General features: G+C 39.7%; 1 protein-coding gene across 2 annotated transcripts in view; it reads right to left on the bottom strand.

Moving 5' to 3' along the window:
- PLPPR1 (phospholipid phosphatase related 1) overlaps positions 1-20,413 on the bottom strand; it is a 505,501-nt gene that overhangs the window by 20,429 nt on the left and 464,659 nt on the right. For both annotated transcript variants that reach the window (XM_032478090.1, XM_006185234.3), the window contains one exon: positions 8,029-8,161. In XM_032478090.1, coding sequence (XP_032333981.1) covers positions 8,029-8,161 — 133 coding nt within the window. The remainder of the gene's footprint in view (positions 1-8,028; positions 8,162-20,413) is intronic.

Genomic DNA, 20,413 nt, shown 5'->3' with positions numbered 1-20,413 from the left:
AACATTTATCATTGGTAGATTTTTTAATGGTGGCCATTCTTGCTGGTGTGAGGTGATATCTCATTGTAGTTTTGATTTGCATTTCTTTAACAATTAGTGATGCTGAGCATCTTTTCATGTGCTTATTGGCCATCTGTCTGTCTGTCTTTGGAGAAATGTCTATTTAGGTTTTCTGCCTATTTTTTGATTGGGTTGCTTGGTGTTTTTGATATTAGGCTGTATGAGCTATTTGTATATTTTGGAAATTGGTCCCTTGTTGGTCACATAATTTGCAAATATTTTCTCCCATTCTGTAGGTTGTCTTTTTGTTTTGTTGATGGTATCTTTAGCTGTGCAAAGCTTTTAAGTTTAATTAGGTCCCATTAGTTTATTTTTATTTTTATTTCCATTATTCCAGGAGCTGGATCAAAAATATAGTGCTGTGATTTATCTCCAAGAGTGTTCTGCCTATGTTTTCCTCTAGGAGTTTTATAGTATCTGGTCTTCCATTTAAGTCTTTAATCTGTATTGAGTTTATTTTTTGTATATGGTATTAGAGAATGTTCTAATTTCAGTGTTTTACAGGTAGTTATCCAGTTTTCCCAGCACCACTTACTGAATAGACTGTCTTTTCTCCATTGTATATTCTTGCCTCCTTTGTTGTAGGTTAATTGACAATAAGTGTGTGGGTTTATTTCTGGACTTCTATACTGTTGCATTGATGTATGTGTCTGTTTTTGTGGCAGTACCACATTGCTTTGATTACTGTAACTTTGTAGTATAGTCAAAAGTCAGGGAATGTAATTCCCCCAGCTCTGTTCTTCTTTTTCAAGATTGTTTTGGCTATTTGGGGTTTTTTGTATTTCCATACAAATTTTAACATTTTTTGTTCCAGCTCTGTGAAAAATGTCATTGGTAATTTGACAGGGAGTACACTGAATCTGTGTATTGCCTTGGGTAGGATGGTCATTTTCTCAATATTGATTCTTCCAATCCAAGAACAGTGTATATCTTTCCATTTGTTTATGTCGTCTTCAATTTCCTTCATCAGTGTCTTGTTTTTGGAGTACAGGTCTTTTGCCTCTTTGAGTAGGTTTATTCCTAAGTATTTTATACTTTTTGGTGAAATGGTAAATGGTATTATTTCCTTAATTTCTTTTTCTGCTATTTTGTTGTTAATATATAGAAATGAAACTAATTTCTGAATATTAATTTTGTATCCTGCAACTTTACCAAATTCGCTGTTGAGCTGTAGTAATTTTCTGGTTGCTTCTGTAGAGTTTTCAATGTATAGTATCATGTCATCTGCAAACAGTGATAGTTTCACTTTTTTGTTTCCAATATGGAGAATTTAATTTTTTAATCACAGAAAACTTTGAAACTGCCCTTTATCAATTGATAGGGGACATTTCTGATATTCAGATAGTACTTTTGCATTTTGCTGTGCCCAATTTCAGAGGGGAATCTTGCTTGATACCACTACACCAGCGGCGCTGACTTGCTGTGCTCAATTTTGTAATGTGTAGTATCTTGAATAGTAAAACAATTCTTAGAAATTTTTAAAAAATCTTTGAAAATACACTTGTATTGTTAAACGTTTATAGCAGTCAAACGAATGTGGCCTTGTTGCCAAGGGACATTTTGCAAAGTTTGGAGACACTGTAATGGTCACCAGTGGGGGAGGGGGTGCTACTGGCCTCTGGTGGGTAGATCCCAGGGATGCAACTATGCATCGTGTATCCTACATGCAGAGGACAGTCTCCTCCCCTACAGAGAAGAGTTATCTGGCCCAAAATGTCAGTAGTACAGAGGTTGAAAAACTGTTTTACAGCAAGTAAATTCACCAAAGCGCCATGAGTTTGCACTGGCTAATCTGCCGAGTGCTAGAGAAACCAGCAATCTTTATTTAGTCCTTTTAGTTAGTCCAAAACAGCTCAGTCTCTTTTGAGTCCTTCCTCTCTGCACTGGTGCTGGGCAGGGCCCTCGGAAATGGTCACTTGAGTCTCATATGACTAAATAACTTTACTCTTGATAATGAGAATAACCTCTAGAATTCTGGGCTGGGTATCTTGTTCAAGTCTGTAATGCTCTGGTTCACTGAGTATGACATTCAAAGAGGGAATAGATTTTGTTCTCTGCACTGAGCAGAGCAACCAAAAGCAGCCTTATCACCACTCCTGGAGACCTGAGCAGAGGATGATCGCTGGTTATGCCTCCGAAGTCAGCCAAGGCTCCCAGCTTTAGCATCTCTCCTCTCCCTGCACTCACAGCCCATCCTGATCCCTGGGGGGAAGGACCAAAGGTCTTTTTCTCAAAGTCTGGCGGCTCGGCTGCTCCTGGGATCCCGAAACTGAGGTTCCGTTTCTGTGCTAAGATCCATCCTGGCTCTCCCCTCCTTGTCTATATACCCAGGCTTCAACTCTGGTTCTTGTTGCCGAGTTCTAGAAATATCTCCATCTGCTTATAGGCCCGTGTCCTGCCTTGCTTTTGACATTTTTCTTTTAAGGCCTAGCCTCTTGACTCGAAACTAAAGCCGGGTGCCTGGGCACTGCAAGTGACTTTTAGACCACCCAGACAGGTTCAGCTTCCTTGGTCAGCATGTGGAGCCAGCCTAGTTCACTGGGCGCCCAGTTTCCTGGGGTGGTCACTGTCTGCTACGAAGTCACCGCCAGCTCTAGACAGTTCTCACTATAGGGCAGCCTCTTTTCTTCCCACTTAAAATTGTGTATCTGCCGCCACAAACTCCCTATTTCCTTTTTTCTGCATTATTTCCCCCAACACTTGCCTTCTAACAAACACTATGATTTACTTGTTTAGTTTAATGCCTAGCTTCCCCCACTGGAATATAAATTCAATGAGGGCAAATGAATCTCCATTTGGTTCACTAATATGTCCTCAACACCTTAATCGGTGCTTAGCATGAGGTAGATGCCCAACCAATTATTTGTTGAAGGTTGAAAAGATGATCATTTCCCCAGTTTATAATTACAAACACTGAATGCAAGTGGAAATGGACTGATTGAATCAAGTGACATCTCCTTTCAGATAAAGTACATTTAAATGACTTTCAAAATTGAGAAGGATTTTCGAGTTCTCGAAGAGGCTGACATTAAGCTTGTCTCAGGGCATCAATTCTTTAGACCATAAAATACGGTGACCTTTGAAGCTGCATTTAAAATATTCATGCTTCATTTAGGTCACACTTAATTTATGGCAATTAATTAGTGTTACATGAATTAACAGTTTACTGGCACTTTCTCTTCTGTCCAGTGCTACCTAGTTCTTAGACCTGACCTAAATGGCTTAAGACTTGCTTGGAATTTAATTAAATTTTCATTAGAAGTAATAATGGAGCAACTATGTGATCCCAAGTGAAAAGCCCATGATAAGCAGCTTCTGGACGACAGGCTGTTTTAGGTGCTAATAGTCTAATCCTGGCATATTTGGATCAGTTTTTTCCTTCAACTCAAAAGAAAGCAGTAGTTCAGGAAGGGAAAGTTAATTTTGTTTTCCTTTAATACGGCAAACAAACCAAACACCCTCATTGAATTCTAATGCTTTTTATTAATCACTTTTCAGTATTTCATTAAAAAGTTACTATTTAATAATTGATATTTACAAGAATGTTTACTGAAGTATATTTGTGATTGAAAATAATTTAAATATGACTTTCTTGTGCTGTCTTTGTTGCTGAAAAGGGAGTGCAGAAGCCTGTCTCTTTTGAGAATTTTAATCTGTGTATTATTGTTCAAGTTAATGCATACTAAAGGAGCTGGTATAAGAAGCCTAAATACGTGTTACTAATTTGACTACATGCATTTGTCTTCATAAAGTGTTGGTCAAATTTGTTAGTTCAGTCGGTTCCTTTCCTCCCTCCCCATGTCATGTAACACAACTTGAGAAATTATACAACAGTTTAGAAATGGGTACAGAAGTTAACTATGAGGGTTTATAGCTAAAGCCTGGGAGACTGGGCATCCTTCTTATACTGAGAACCCTGGGAAAAATTTTGCTGTTGGATTTGCGAATCAGTGGAATTCAATCCTCTCTGTTGAGGTCAACACAATTAGCATTTGTCTGCAGGAAGAGATGTTTTAATTAGAATGTTTTCTCTTTGACTTTTCTATCCTGGCAGTTTTTTTCATTTAAAATTTAATTTGGGTCTGTGGGGGTGGGCTGTGAGGGGCTCTCCCTTCACGTCTGTGCCACCCAGACTAGCGAAGACAGGCAACTCGGGAGCCAAGCTGCCGCTTTCAGCTCTGCTTTCTGCGTTGAGGACTGGGCTAAAGGACTTGGCCCTGCTTCTGGGTAGCCTCTATTTTGCCATTCTTCCCAAAATGTCGAGCTCTCTTTCTGATTTTAAAATTAAACATATTCATGATAAAACCTTGGAAATCCCAGAATAAAGAGTAAAAAAGAAAATTATTCACTCGTTAACCTACAACTTAGAAGACAATTAGCTTTTACATCTCTTTAGTCTTTTCTGTGGGGTCGACATACACACACACATACATACACACACACAAATACACACACATATACACATGCACAGATACATACACACATTCGATGCTGCAACCTTTTTATTCTGAAATAATTAGATTCATAGTGTCTGACTTTTTCCACATACCATGACTATTTCGCCTTTCATTAAAAATTCTTTAAAACAACTATTTTCCAAGATTGTACCTTATGATAGTAGCATTATTTTTAAAAATTATGTAATTGGATCATTTATATTGACAAAATAATTTTAGTCCATAAAAATTAATTTACATTTCTGATCATTTCCTTTGGATAGACTATTTGAAGTGCAATTTGGGGTTTTACAAGATGGTTATTTTTAAGGTTATTAAAATGTACTGTCAACTTGCTCTGAAGAAAGGGTATGTCAGCTTAGTCTCACTAGAAGTATATTAAAATCCTAAGTTTTTTCTCATCCTTCACAGCATAAAGCATTATTTAAAAAAAAAAATACTTTGCTAGTTCGTTGGCCATTTTAGCAATGCAAAGCTGACTGTATTTGTTGGGAAATACTATTTGTAATGGGTTCTAGAATAATTACATAAACTGCAAGAGCGAAGTCATGCCGTTTCAGCTGAATTAGAACAGTTAGCTGAAACAGATGTTTCAAGTCGAATTAAACAGATTTATGACAGTTCTGCAAAAGTAAAAGTTTACAAGTTTACAAACACCTCCTAATGCCAATTGCGTAGTACGTATTTTGGTGGCTGTTGGGCTAGGGAAAAACAGACTGTTAAGTCCTTTACAGTAACATTTCTAATACATTTTGATTACTACCTAATTTTACTTTTAATTTTTTTCAAAGGAAATACCTCCATTTCAAGGATCTTTATTTTAAGTAATTTTTTTCTCCTATAAAAAGAAATTAATTCATAGATACTAAGAAAAAGTTACCCATTTGAAGATAAATAGATCCCTCCGCTACCTTCAACCCTCCTAGATGAAAAGTCAGAACAGAATTCTCTGACTTTCTTAGAACTGCCTTATTTGTGTACCTTAATTTTCAAGAACTAAGCTGAATAGAGGTAATAAAGTTAATTTAATAGAAGGTAAATGAATATTTAAGAATCAGTATTTATGGAAGTAATTTTAGGCAAATCAGTGATTTAACAGAGTTTATCTTGCTCTTGTCCAAAAAAATAACTGAAAACCTACTATGTGCCAGGTACTTTGCGATATGCTGTTGATACCAAGTGACAAAGATGTAGTCCCTGCTCTCAAAGGGATCACAAATTACAGCAGTTCCCCCTTACCCACAGGGGATACATTTCAAGACCCCAGTGGATGTCTGAAACCATGGATGGTATGGAACCCTGTATATACTATGTTTTTCCTATACATATATAACTATGATAAAGTTTAAATTAGACACAGAAGAGATCAACAACAATAATAACAAAATAGAAAAACTGTAACAATATACTATATGAATGTGGTCTGTCTCAAAATATCTTATTGTACAAATTTAATGCCTTTTCTATTTTAACTAAGCACTTACCACATGCTGTGGCTGTAATTTTTTCAGTTTGAGGTATGACAGCAAAACTAGCAGGTATTCCTTTTGCCTTCTTCCCAATTTTACAGATAGAAGATACGTTCTTAGCGTTCAACCTCAGCATATGACTTATTTTCTCTCCTTGCTAAGTTGAGAACTTTTAACTTTTCACGTAAAGAAAGCACTTTACTGCCTTTCTTTGGCAGATCCAAATTGCCAGCATCACTCCTCTTGCACGTTGGGGCCATTATTAACTAAAATAAGGGTTACTTGGACACAAACTGCAGAATCATGACAGTCGATCTGATAACCAGATGGCCACTAAGTGACTAACGGGTGGGATATGCTGGATGACTGATGTCCTGGGTGGGACAGAGCAGGAGGGCTCAAGATTTCATCCCACTACTCAGAAAGAAGCATGACCGAAAACTTAGGAATTGTTTATTTCTGGACTTTTCCATTTAGTATTTTTGGACCATGGTTGACTGTGGGTAACTGAAACCAGAGAAAGCAAAACCATGGAGCAAAATGTTAATAATTACCAACATCTCTTGAAAACTGGGCGTCAGGCACTTTATCATAGCATTTTTCATGCTCATCAGATCCCTGGCTGTAGGTATTATTACTGTCACGTACACACTCACAGTCCTTGGGAACAGTTACTGTATCCCATTTTATATCACATTCTTCATCTGCGCGGTTGTAACTGTAACCTACCTTACAGGGTGCTGAGTGGATCAAATGAAATTATAAGCGTCTAATCCAATGCCCTGTATAATAAATATTCCCTCCTCTCATCTTTTTGCCTTGAAGCCACTCTGATGGGGAGTGACCAAACTCTGGATGTCTTTGAAAGGAACCATTGTTTGCAACGAGTGAAGTAGACGGTGGTGATATCATATGCATCAGGGTATATACCCCATGAGCCGACGGCAGGCTCCCACAGGTCCTTCTGAAAATATGGTCAGGAAGTGCTGAAGACTATTTTCATGTTAAGGATTGCTTCCTTTAACTTAGATTTTCTTAGGTTTCCCACTCTGCTACTTCTCTCATTCCCATGCCAACTATAGAAGTTACTGCATACTTGATTTTGATGTGGTCATTTGCTCATGACTTGAGGAAGGTCAACCGTTTTCTATAATAGGAAGAAAAGGATTAAGGATAAAAGGAGTTGAGATCTTGCTGTATTCTGGCCTTCACTTTCTCAGGTGTCAGTGCTATATGTTCTAAGTGGTACCATGGCTTCTTTTACACAAGCCATGCTCACACTTTCAGAGTTTTATCCTGGCTCCCATGAAGATCTGGGGGTAGGTATTTGCAGGCTCTCACTAGGACACTGTAATAGTTTTTTGCTGAGTACTTACTGTGTAGGAACTCTGCAAGACCTATATTCCCACCCACACCCGTAGACATACTCATTCCCATACCTGTAACCCTTATCCATATCTCCTCGGGAGTTTTTAATCAAAATCCTAGCAGGAGGGATATAAAATATGCCTTAACTATTCTTTGTCATGAACACTAATAAAAGTATTTGTTTCCCAACTTCGGAAAGGCATTATTTTCAAGAACCTAATGGATTAAGATTTCCCATAGTTTACATTCCCTGCATAACAAAATTACTGGATAGGACAGTTTCATCAGGAAATCTGATTATTTCTAAGTTCATTTTATTGGGGTCCCCTGATTGCCCTCCCCTGCCTGACTCAGCTAAAGGGTATATGGCAATATCCAGTCAATATTAAAATAAATGTCCCAAGGGAATCTCAGAAACATATTGTATAGGAAAAAAAATCAGAGTTGAAATAATTTGCAAGACAATTTAATAAGGATCACTTCACTCAAAAATTTAACTTGGCACCAGGATTGGGCTCAATTTCTGCACTTCCTGGAAAATGCCCAAAGCCACCCTTGCTTTTAACAGTGATGATTCCATAGGTTAGCTTATTTTATCAAGTGTGTTCATCTTGAGCAAGTCCAGTAAATTTCACCTGCAAGCGAGGGCTCAGTTCAGCACGCCTTGTACTTACCTATGAACCTTACGATCCTTCGGAGTAAGGGGTTCAGGTAACAGCATTCTCCGGTCAGAATTGTTTTCTCCTGGGCAATCAAAGATTCTCTGGTTGACTTTATGAAATACATGGATATCTCACCAATAAAAATCTGGAGAAGGAATGTTTAAGAAACATCAAGTTGGAGAGCTGTCTGATAAGAGGCCAGTGGCTTTAAAAAAAAACCCAAAACCTTCTGAGGCTTCACCATCCTTTTAAAAGATACCATGTTGGAGAGATGGAGAGTTAATTAATAGTTTGCATTCAACTCTTCAAAAGAATTAGAAAAAGTAATAATTGATCATTTCAGACAGATTTCAGGCTATAGTATTAAATTTTAAGGTCATATAAAACATAAGTTGAAATAACAAATTGAATAGGAGAATCTATGACAAGACTGACTCATGCTGGTTTTGAATTTTTTAACTTCAGTGATGTACTTTGCAATGATGAGGGATGACTGGCACAGCCAGTGTGCCCAGCAGGGCGTTATAGGCACACATCACAATAAATCACTAGTTCATTATGTGGCACTACTGCCATTATGTGACAAATCCTTATCTGAACAAGTCTGTCTGAGCTATACGTCTCCTACTCTCAACTGTTTGATTGTCACTTCTTTGTGATTGGCACCTCTCGTTGAACTAATAAACATATACAATCATTTAAATCATGATGCCTTTGTGTGCATCGTAAGTGCCTTGATGACTGGGACCATGGCTTATGTTTCTTCATTATGCTCATAGCACCCAGCACAGTGTATCTGCATTTAAAATAAGGAGCTGGCATGAGGCAAGTTATCACCAACTCTGACTCGTGATGCTGCCCTGATTGAAGACTTGAGAACCTTCAATGAAGAATAAAAAAAATAAGAATACCATCTTCTATTGAAAACTGGATGTCAGGCACTTTATCATAGTATTTTTCATGCTCACAAAGTCCTGAGTGTAGGTAGTACTATCCTTGTTTTACTGGTGAAGAATGGAAGTTCAGTGAGGTCAAGGAACTTACCCTCCAGAACATAGAACTCGCATGTGGAGGCACCGAGATTGGCACCCAGTACAATTGGGTTCCAAAGGCCACATTTCCCACCCCACCATATGCCATTTTTATTTTCTGAACCCTAATTTCAACAGTTTCCCCAGAAGAGTGTGATCTTGTAATTGTTTTTCTTTGCTATGCATGCGTTCATGGCTTTAGAAAAGCTTTGTCAATGTTTTAAGAGTTCCCAACAGGAATATCTGTTTAGATGGATAAAGATGCCAACATCATGAATAGCACGTGAGTGATGGAAATTAATCTACAGAATGGTAAAACTAGAATCATTCCCAGATGTTTTCCCCTTTTATGGGTGAGGAACCTGAGGGTCTCGGGGACTTGGCCACACACAGCCCATGTCTGAAGCAGCTCTAGCAGGCGGCCTACGAATAGACACTGTTATCCCCACTGTTACAGGTAAGATGCCTGAGACAGAGAGGGGTTAAATAATTTGTCCAAGGTCATCACACATCCCAGCTCTAGAGCCAGGAAAACCTGGTTCCAGAGTCCTTTCTCTTAACCACTACACTTTTGCTTAGTAGTGATGATTCAATAAAAATATTCAATTTGTGTTTAAAATTGACAACATAGAAAACAAAACAAAGTGCAATATGCTTTAAACACTGAAAAACCTACATGATAGTAAAGTACAGGATAGAATGGTGTTGTGGAAATAGAACTACAGGTGATTCAGAATGCGGTGGGAAGTTGGCAGGAACAGAGAGCTCAGGGTCAGGCAGGCAAACGATGGCTCCGATAGAAGGGCGGCATGGTCACCTTGGCAGGTGCTGTCTGGTACTGGTTGTGCAGAATCACAGGCATTTTGTACAGAGCATCCCTTGGCATTAATGGGTTGATGCCATGTAAAAATATTTGCATTGATTCAGGAGCTCAGCCTGCCCTCTTTGCTACCAGACATACCTCTGCCAAAATAAGGTGCTGAGGGGCTTTGTTTGCCCCTATTGTAATGATGGAACTGCATTACTCTTTATCTTGGTGAACAGATGGGGATAAATTCATGCACACTCGGATACATGAAATATTATTTCCTTGAGGGAGCTTTCTCTGATCCCACAGACTAGCTTAGGCATTCTGGTTGTACATGAATCTCTTCCCTTGCATTTCTCCTTCCTAATCCTTATCGTGAATGATTACATACTATTGTTGTTCTTTGTTGTGGGACATCCTGCCTGTTTTCTCAGTTATATCCCCAAGGCCTAGCCCTGTGTAAGATACATGGTAGTTATTCAGTGTTCAATGCAGTAAGCATATGAGATTAATGAAGGTCTTTTGGAATAAAGGTTTAAGGAGGTAGACTATGAAGAAGGAAAAATGATTTCTATTATATATCCTTCCAGACCCAATGAAAATGTCACTACCCGTCCCAAAGCCTTTGCCAGGTCCCCTTGGGAAAAGGAAGACCCTGTCTTGTCATTGCTCCCACAAGATACTATGCAGATCTCTATCCTGACATCTACCCAACTAATTGCAATTACTGTTTGTATGTCCCTCTTCATTTGACTATGATGTCCTTATGGGAAGGATTTTTGCCCTTGTATGGTGCCTAGAACCAGAGCTGGTATATAGTAGGCTCAATCAATATTTGCTGAATGAATAAGAGATGGAATCTTTAGAGGATTTACTTGTGGATAGAACCCTCTGATCTTAACTTCTCTGAAGATTTCTCTGCAGGAAATTCCCAACATAGACCAGAAAGCATGCAGTTTTTGGTATATTACTTAAGAATAAATAAAAACCCAGGATTAAGTAATACAAAGTGAAGTATCTCTTTTAAACTAAAGTCACTCATATTGCATTCATCAGTTTTGGAGAGGGAGCACCCGTTCTGTCTGGAAATGTCTAGCACTGGAGACATAGCTGTGAACAGAGCACAATGGGGAGAATACAAGCAAACAAACTGACACACGTATCATGTAATGTCATGAAATGACATATGATTAAAAAGGAAATCAGGGAAATGGGACTAGAGAGTGACAAACAGGTGAGGCTAAGAAATAAGCATTGCTTGCCCCTAGCCATTTCAGAAGCCCGGAACATCCTTACTCTGTAAGACAGAGATAAGCAAACTTCAGAAGTTCTCCATTTACTGAAGGTTTCTACTGCTCACACTAGAGGGGAAAAAAGCAAGATAATGTGAAAGAAAATCTACATACAATTTACTCTTGTTAAAAATACACATGTGCACGTACATGTACACACACAAAAATGTAAACAAAAATCACTCCAAGGCATACCAAACAGAAGTTGTCCTGCCAAAGGGCATGGGACTCAAATAGACTAAGTAAAATGTCCTGATTCTCATGTCAAAGGTGATAAGCAGTGTAAGAATTGTTACTACTGGGCAACAATATTCAAGTCACAATTGAGGCATGAAACATAAAAGAAAAAATCAGAGCAAGGATATATACTAACCTGTCTATCTAGTTATGGACATAATACGCTGACTATATTGAGTAATAATGAACGCTGCATAAAGAAGGAAGAAAGGGAGGAAGAAGGTCATTTTCTAATTAAAAGGTAGGGCAATATTCCTGGTTTTCCGTTCAGACTGTGATGCATATAAAGGTTGCTGATGAAACCACCCAGCTCTCAGAGCTCAGTGAATGGGCTTCATGGATGTTCATCTCACTGCATTTCCTGGCCATGAAGAGGGCGCTCTTTCTCCATCCCCTGCGTCCTAGAGTCTCAGAGAGGGCTGACTCTGCTTGGAGAGGGAGAAAGAGGGAAGATTCTGCTTGATAAAGGAAGGGGTCTCTCTGCTTTTCTGCCAGGCCACTAGCCCACATTGGATGCCATTTCACCCACTGCGGCAGATTTGTGACTCTGGTTTTGGCAATGGCTGGATTCCTCCATCTGTATCTTTGCCACACACACTCTACCTCTATCTGCGACTCTGTTCAGAGAGCAGCTGGGGCATGTGGGACTCGCCATGTGTTCAGCCCTGGCTGCCCTGCCTATTATGGCCTTTCAGGTTGTTGGCTAACAAACATCCTATCACTCACAGCAAATGAGAATACCCTCTGGTGGGAAATGATCAAGGCCAGACTCTAGGTCTGGTAAAGCGAGCGAACTGCATGTGAATTCCACTGGTGCATTTCTCATCCCCCAGCTAGGCCGGCTACAATCCCAAGTGATATAAGACATTTAGATAACAGTGAATATACTTTAAGTAGTGAGTATAGTTCTTCTATCTTGATAAAGTTCAAATACGGAAACCCAAATGGCAAATAAACAAATAACCCCAGGATATAGTACATCATTTTGGTGTGTTATCTCTCAGACTTCATTTCTTCCCATTGTTTACAGGAGATCTGGTAGGTCATAAATAAGTGGTATGAATGTGAGATATTTCGGGGACAGCCTTTAGATTTCAAAATATAAACAGTCTGCAGAAAAAAGTCACTGGAAGAAGTATTATAATTTCATATTGTAAGGGGGATCCACTGCCTATTATGGTGACTGCCATTAAAAAAGTGCACCTAGAATTCCTGGAACATGTTTTGGGCTCACACGTAGGTGAGCTGTAGCTCTGGTACTTGGCAATATCAAAGTTCCTGCTGTTTCTTGAAGGTGGGCCACACAGTGGAAGTCCCAGCTCTTTCCCTTCTCGATGTGTGACCCTGGGCAAGCAATTGAACCTTTCTGAGCCTCAGCTTTTCTTTTTCATGATTTTGAACAGAAGGGTAACTCAGAAAACTATTCAGCGTATTAAAAATATGTATGTCCAAGTATCTGCAGGCGTGCAAGGAATGTTTGTCGCCTTTACTTTCTGGTCTAGGCAAGAATGTGTGTTGAAATTGATTAGAAAAAAAAAAAAACATTGTCCCTAGTCCTGGAGTAAAGGAACATGATGTGACTCAAGCTCTGCTCTGCCTCTAACCAGCTGTTTGACCTTGGACAGCTTGCTTGACTTGACTTCTCTGGGCCTCAGTTTCTCATCTGTTGGACTAAGAGACCTGTAAGTTGCTTTTTCAGCTCCAACATTTTTGCCTTGATGATCGGAACTGACATTACATAGTTGGGCTTCAATCTCACTTCCTCTAGTTAAGCTCCCCCAGGGCCAGTGTAGTTTCCTGCCATGCTCCTTCCTTCAGCCTTCATCCACTTTTAAAACCCCATGGGGCTTTGCCCTCACCGAGTGATCTTCCCTTAGAGCAACGTGGACACAGCCTACTCCAGAGTCAACACGCTGCCTGATAACTCTGTCACCTGCATTCCTAAAGGGCAGCAGAGGCTGGCAGCCCCGCTCTGGGTTTTTGTGTGTCATGCTCTGAGGAAGAGGAGCGGGTTCTCTGCACACTTCCTACTGTTAATGTCTAAGTAGCTTCAGAGCTTTCAGTCCCGGGGACTTTTAGATGCTCCCTGGGGGCTTCTCTAGTCATGAGCATTTCCCAGACAGGCGTGGTTCTTGCCGTAGATTTTGTTTAAAAGTGACCCAGGAGATTTTAAATTGTACAGACTAAGCTGCAAGTCCTGGCTGCTAATGTCTTCATGCTCTGCTCTAATCTTTTCTGCTGAGTGCCGTTGACAACCCAGATCTGCAGAGAGGTTCTGGTCCTCTGACTTGCTGAGCTGTGCTTGGTTCAAGAGCTCTTGCCTTCTGCTTTATCACACTGAAGTGTAAATAAGGGAGTTCAGCTCTAGACACTTCCTGTGCCTCTCAAAGCTGAAGGCTTCAATAAGGATCAAGGCCATTGGGATGATGGCATTTTGGAAATCAGTCAACAACTGAGATAATAAGTGTTTCTGTGGATTGGAGCCTCCTTACTGGTCTTGATCCAGGGGCGGCATCTACTCATTCAGAAGGCCGTCTTAAGTTGACATGTTATAAAATGCATCGCAAGGTATGCTACATTTCAAAGCAGACAGTCTCTGAAGCCTTTTTTTTTTTTTCTGGACAGTGGATACAAGATAAAAGGGAATTTAAAATGAGTTAGCTAAAATACTGCTTTTGATAAAAAGTAAAATGTATTGTAATCACCAAGTAAATGATCACATATTTTTAGATGAACAGCAGTCTTTTCAAGAAACAAATTATCATAGCTCCTAACACAATCATCTAATCACCAGTCGTTAAAAGGGGCATCTCAAAGGTGGTAAGCAAGTCTCTCCGTGGGCCGATGTCAGGGGAAAAAATTAAAAACAATCTGTAGAGGACTTTGGAGCACACGTGGATGGTAAATAGGGAAATGGATATTTTCCTTAAAGTTAAAAAAAATCCATAATAATTAATTTTCTTTCCCAGAAAAAAAAAATGTAAATCATGATGACTAAATACATTAGCAACAAAGAAAATACACCCAAAAAATGGTAGGAAAAAAAAAGGAAGTTAAGTGATTCTGTACAAAAGGGAAAAAGATGTGAATGATGAAGTGTTAAAAGGGGTTTCAACAGATGAGATTGTTCGGAGCCTGGAAGAGGCAGAGTAGGAGGCAGTACAGGGTCCCGCACTGTCTCCTTGGCCCCGGCAGCTGCGTCCGTTGTCTGGCAGCCAAGAGACATGCATTTATCGAGGGCCCGCTTTGTGAACCACGCAGTACTTAGAGCGTTTATATTCATTGTGGGAGTTTATGGCCCAGAAACCCCCAAATGAAGATTCATAGTTTCCTCCAAATGGTGCCCTTCTATCAAATTACGCTTGTCTCGTCCTTCCCGAGGAAACCCTAAATGAATCTTGCACACGCGTGCGTGCACACTTGCACGCAGACTGCAAACTGTTTCAGTTCTCTTGGGCTGGGTGTCAAATGTTCTGCAGCTGCAATACTAAATACTCCCATCACTTTATTGTGAGGCCAAGAAAAAGGTTTAACAGTCATTTTCTCATGCCCTGTGGCGCTGGGGCTCAGATAACATAAGGGTAAATCAGATTCTCTGCCGAGTTAAATCCTCTCATCCAAACAGGCTCTCTGCCTTCGACTCTGAGTCTGTGAGTTTATTCAGGGGGCCTGAGTCGGTTCTTTGCTACTAGGGTTTCCACGTTGGTCAGAGTGCATCCTGCAGATTTCCTGGCGCCTGGGGTTGTCACTCTTGGATAAATGGTTCCGGACACAATAAATCCCCCCAGCTCTAGCTTTTCCTAAAGATCTAGGACAGCAGCGGCCTGTCCCTCTACAGCCTTCCGTGTGGCCTCACCTCACATGATCCTGATCTTTTCTGACAGCGAAGCACAAGAGGAGGAATAGGAAATGACGGGTCAAGCACACGTGGAGTCTTTTCTCTCGTGCCTTTCTCGCGTGTCCCTGCAGTTAGTGCCCATGTGCAGAGGTGCGCAGCGGTGGAGGGGGCTAGGCTCTGCGCTGGTTAGGGTGCTAGAGGACACACCCAACCCCGAGGACGAGCCCAGGTGGAGCTGCCCTTCTTGGAAAACTCCCATCAGTCAGTATCCCACAAGTCACCCCTGGGGAGTCTTGCCTTCTTTCTGCTTCAGGGAAAACAGGAGATGGGTTTAAAGAGAAGTAAAACCAAACACACACAAACTGGGCCAATTCTGTGAAACACTTGACCAGGCACAGAGCTGTAAGACTGAACTCTAGAGAGAAAGTCAACAGAGAGAGACTAGGGCATTGGGAATCTGACATCTGGAACCTTCCAATCAGAAGGTTCTTTTTTTTGGATCTCAAGGAATATTAGAACTTGAAAGATCACTTGGACGTCACTTAGCCCGATCCCATCTTTTATTTACAGATGAGAAACTAAACCCATGGAGGGAACGTGACTTAGAGGTAATCCAATTACGAGGGGCAAAGCCATCACTGGGCTCCCTGCCTCTCTTGACAGATCAGACCTGAGACAGGATGACCCTGCAGCGTGAGGAGAATGAGAGGTGCATCTCGGAAGCAGGGGGCGCGCTGAGTTAGGCACTGGGGAATCCATGTCCAGGTGGCCCAACACAGGCCGCTCTTGGATAAGCCACACCTCCACAGGAAGGGGCAGAAGACACGAGCACGGCTCCTTGCTCCCTGGAGGGGTTCCTGAGCATTGGGACAGTTCTGCTTTCTGTCCTGCCACTGCTCACTTATTTTCAGGGCTTGGGGGAGGATGGCACACCACCAGCAGGGTTCCAAGGCCACTCGGCTCTCTGCCATTAACCCATCAGCTGTACTCAGTGCTGGTTCCTAGCAATGCCCCTCATTTGGGAGGAAAATAAAAGTGGAACCAAATGGGTGGGTACCTGTCCAATCACATACAGAACTAGCTGTGCCCTTCAGCAAATTGTAATCTTACAACATTCTTAACTCAATATCTAAAGTCTCAATATTCTCAACTCAAAAATGAAGGGAATGGAACCATACTTTCTCTGTGTTCTTTGAGAGGTCTCTTTTCTGTTTCACTGGAATATGGTGAGGATAAATTAGGCAAGGACTGCAGCGTATAAGTAAGTTAAAAGATGTTCTTGCCACCATCATTTATGGAATACTCCTCAGCATGTATCTTGGAGGCCTGCCATCATCATTCTTTGCATTTTTCACCCACAGAGGTAAAGGAATGTGTGTGTGAATCAGGGTTCCATACTTGAAAACTAGGGTAGAACTGTAAGTTTCTTTTTTTCATCGATTCTGTTTTAATCCTTATTTTCTATTTTACAATATTTATCATATTTATTTCATTCTTTACATGTGGTTTGAATTTAGTCTACTTTTATTTTTCTAACTTCGTAAGTACGACACTTAATTCAGTAATTTTTTAAAGTAGTTTTTCTTTTTTTGTGTGTATATACAATACAGTCAGCACATTCATATTTATTAACAATATAATGGTTCTTCCTTTAGAACTGTAGGTTCTTAATACTCAGTTCATTGTCCACTGGCCATATCCCCTTGGCTTCCCATCAGAGCATTTGACTTCCATGTCAATTTGTGTCATTTGGGGAAAAGGAATTGGTGGAGGATATATGATCAAAATTTGTAGCCCAGTGAAGATTTTCTGCTGAAAATCAGAATAAGAGATGTATCTTCTTTGCCCAGAAAGAAGAGAAAATTCTTCATAAAGTTCTGATTTTTCTATTTTTGTTTTTTGGCTATGTATGTTTTTGTTTACTAGAATTGCTACTTTTAAACCTTATTAAAAATTGGTCATTTCATAATTATGCCAGAGGAACAGGCAATGTTTTAGAACTATATCTTTCAATTTTAAAGTATTGCATTGATGTGGAATTTAGAAAAAAAAATCTGTAAAAGTATAATAGAGAAGAAAAAAATTAACTGTACCATTAGCACTCAGAGATAATAGCTGTAAATTTTTAGTTTATTTCTTACTATTCTTTTTATGTATAATTATAAATTTGGGATTATACTCATAGCACACACACGTTATCTCTTAGGGTCTATTAAATATTCAGACCCACAGACACCCACATGCCTCATTTGGCACTGGTCCACTTGGGAGGAGCCACAGCTTGCCAATGGGGCAGCATTGGTGCTTCTCCTCAGCACCTGTCCTTCAGTGGTCCAGCAGAGCAGTACAGCTCAGGGCAAGAAGACCACAGACGGATCGGAGGGTGCAGGAGCCACCCTGGCTTAAAAGACTCATCAGGTCCCACTGGAGTCAATATATGATGCAGCAACTCTATAGACACAGCTTCCAAGTTCCCATGTCGGACATGCCAAGTTCCAAAGTCACGGCACGTGGCACCTTCTCAGGTAGTTACAGTTCTCTGAGCCCCGATGCAGTTCACCAATCAGGTTAATTCTGCCTAGTAACATAGCTGATACATATCATATTTTTCTAGAGAAACAGAGCTAGAAAATTAAGGGAAGTTCAGATTTTCCTACAGAAGGGGAAAAGCTTTTACCTGCAGTGTTATATACAATTTTTAGCCTTCTTAAAAATCTTTTCGTTAAATAACAAGCTTATTTCATGGCTATTAGAAGTGTTTCAAAAACATGACTGCCCCATAATGGATTTACACAACCCTCTAGTGTTGTATATTTAGCTAGGGCCAAGTTTTCCACTCTTAAAACTATCCCTGAGATGAACATCCCTAAACAGAAATATTTGTATTTATGTAAAACTCTGGTTATCTCCTTAACATGAATTCAGGGAATGGAATTAATGACTGGGTCTGAAGTTTATAAAACTCATACTACATCTTTGATCAGCTGCTCTTCAGAAAGAAAAATGTCAATTTACATTTTGACTTGAATCATCTGAAAGTATCTATACCTTTAACAACATGGGTCATGCTTCTTTAAAACATCTGTCAATTTTTATATGGGGAAAATGCTGTTAAAAATGACTTTGATAAATGATGAGTTGAGAAATGTTTATATGCATATAGTCAGTTATTGTTTTGTTAATTATCTTTTTGTCCTCGTTTTTATTTTGGGAAGCTCATCTTTTTAAGTATTAAGAATATTTGCATGGGAGTCTCATGCTGCACATTTTTTGCAGTCTTTATTTACTTTTTCTTTTGGTAGAAATGCTTTTCAGTTAGACAAATCTATCAATCTTTTTCTATCTGCTTGTGTCAACATTCCTCATTGAGGGTGCATTCGTGGGTCTGTAGCCTTTCTAAGTGTTTGAAATTCATATTTTCCTTGCTTCATAACGTGCATTGAATTATTTTTAGGCTCTGGAACAGTTTATATAGTTATGGATTTTCTATCTTTTGAAAGTTTGAAGGAAGTTATGTGTCTCCAGTACTATTTTGTGAGATAAATTTTAGACATGTTTAAAATTTATTCTATTATTTATTTATTCAGCTTTTCTACATCTTTCCAAGGCATTGTTAGTAAGTTGGCTTTTCATAGAGTATTATCAATTTAGTTGAGAGGTAAACATATTGGCACAGAATTAAATATACAATTTAAATAAAACTATAGACTTCTAAAGGTTTATATATTTTTGTTTATATATTCTTTTCTTCCTTAGCTTTTTTTTTTTAACTTTTGCCTTTCTTATATTAGACTAACCAGGGGGTTATACATTTTACTTATCAACTCTACTGTTTTCTGATTGAGTGATTTTTCATAATTTTTATTGATCTGTTTCCCTTGCTTTCCTTAGATTTTTTTTTTTTAACAAAACAAAACAAAACACTAATTACAAAAAGTATAGGACTGGGACTGGGAAGAAGAGAGAACAATATGTGAGGAAGTCAAAGGATCACTCAGAGATTCATGTCTGAGTACATAAGAAAATATCTTTATGAGACAGGAAGGCACCTCGATCTGATTCCAGACTAAGCCCACTGCCTCCAGGAAGAGCCACCATTAAACCATTCCAGAGAGAACCCAACGTGGCCTCCAGATTTTATTTGGGGAGTGAAGTGCGTCACCTTTTGAGGTTCATGGATAAGCGCCTTTTATGCCTTCTCTTATTCCCTGGGCTGGTGAGAAAGGAAAAGGGAAAGGTAAGAAGGATATGAAGATCAGCCTTCCTCTGGGAGAGGGCACTTCCCCCATCACTCTAAAGAGGAAGCGTCACCAGGGTTCTCAGTGGAATCACCTCCTCTTTAGGGAGAGGAAGTTGGTCTGTGTTCCTGAAGCAGGTGAGGATTTCCAGCCAGGTTCTTTGTTTCCCTACTTCTAACCACTGAGCAGTACATGCCAGGCACTGGCCGAGTCATTTGTATGAATCATCTTATTTAAGTCTCATGACAACTCTACGAAATAGGCAGTCACATCATCCTCATTTTTATGGGCGGAACAGTAGTGACTTGCCCAAAGTCACATACGCAGGATGTAAACCCTGGTAGGTTGGATTGCAAAGCTTCTGTTTTTAACCATTCTAACAGATCATGTTTTATCACTGCCAGCCTTAATTCCTACCGCATAGTCTTATCATTTAAGGGGGGGTCTTGTCAAGCCTAGAGTTAGTGATCAAAATGAACTAAAAGTACCTTGACTTATTATGTCCATATTATTCCGCCTAAAAATTCTATTCCATTTCTCATCTTAAAGCAAGCAAAACATTTGCATAGAAAAAAAATACTCGAACTGAATGTCTGATCAATCAGTACATTTCTCAGCAGACCAATTGGTATTTTTATTACTGCCCCAAAGAGGGGAGTGGGAGGGGGGCAGGCAGGGGAGAGGGAGGGTTGAAGGGAGGCAGCTTTGGAAGAGAAAGGGGGGAAATGGTAACTGAGATTATATCCCAAATAATCTGACCTTGTAGTATGTTCAGACACAGAAATGTTTATTTCAAAACCCTCACAAAGTCATTTTTGAAATCAAAATGAAAATATCTAAGTGTTAAATCATTTTACCAGACAATACAGATCTGTGAGCTTTAAGCTTTTGAAACAGTCTTCTGAGAGGACTGTCTGGCCAAGTTTTGTTTTTGTTTTTGTTTGTTTTTTTGA

This window comes from Camelus ferus, chromosome 4 (assembly GCF_009834535.1).
Source record: "Camelus ferus isolate YT-003-E chromosome 4, BCGSAC_Cfer_1.0, whole genome shotgun sequence".
In the NCBI taxonomy this organism is placed as follows: domain Eukaryota; kingdom Metazoa; phylum Chordata; class Mammalia; order Artiodactyla; family Camelidae; genus Camelus; species Camelus ferus.
Note: the sequence above shows the minus strand (reverse complement) of the source record. Positions and strands in the feature narration are given on the sequence as shown.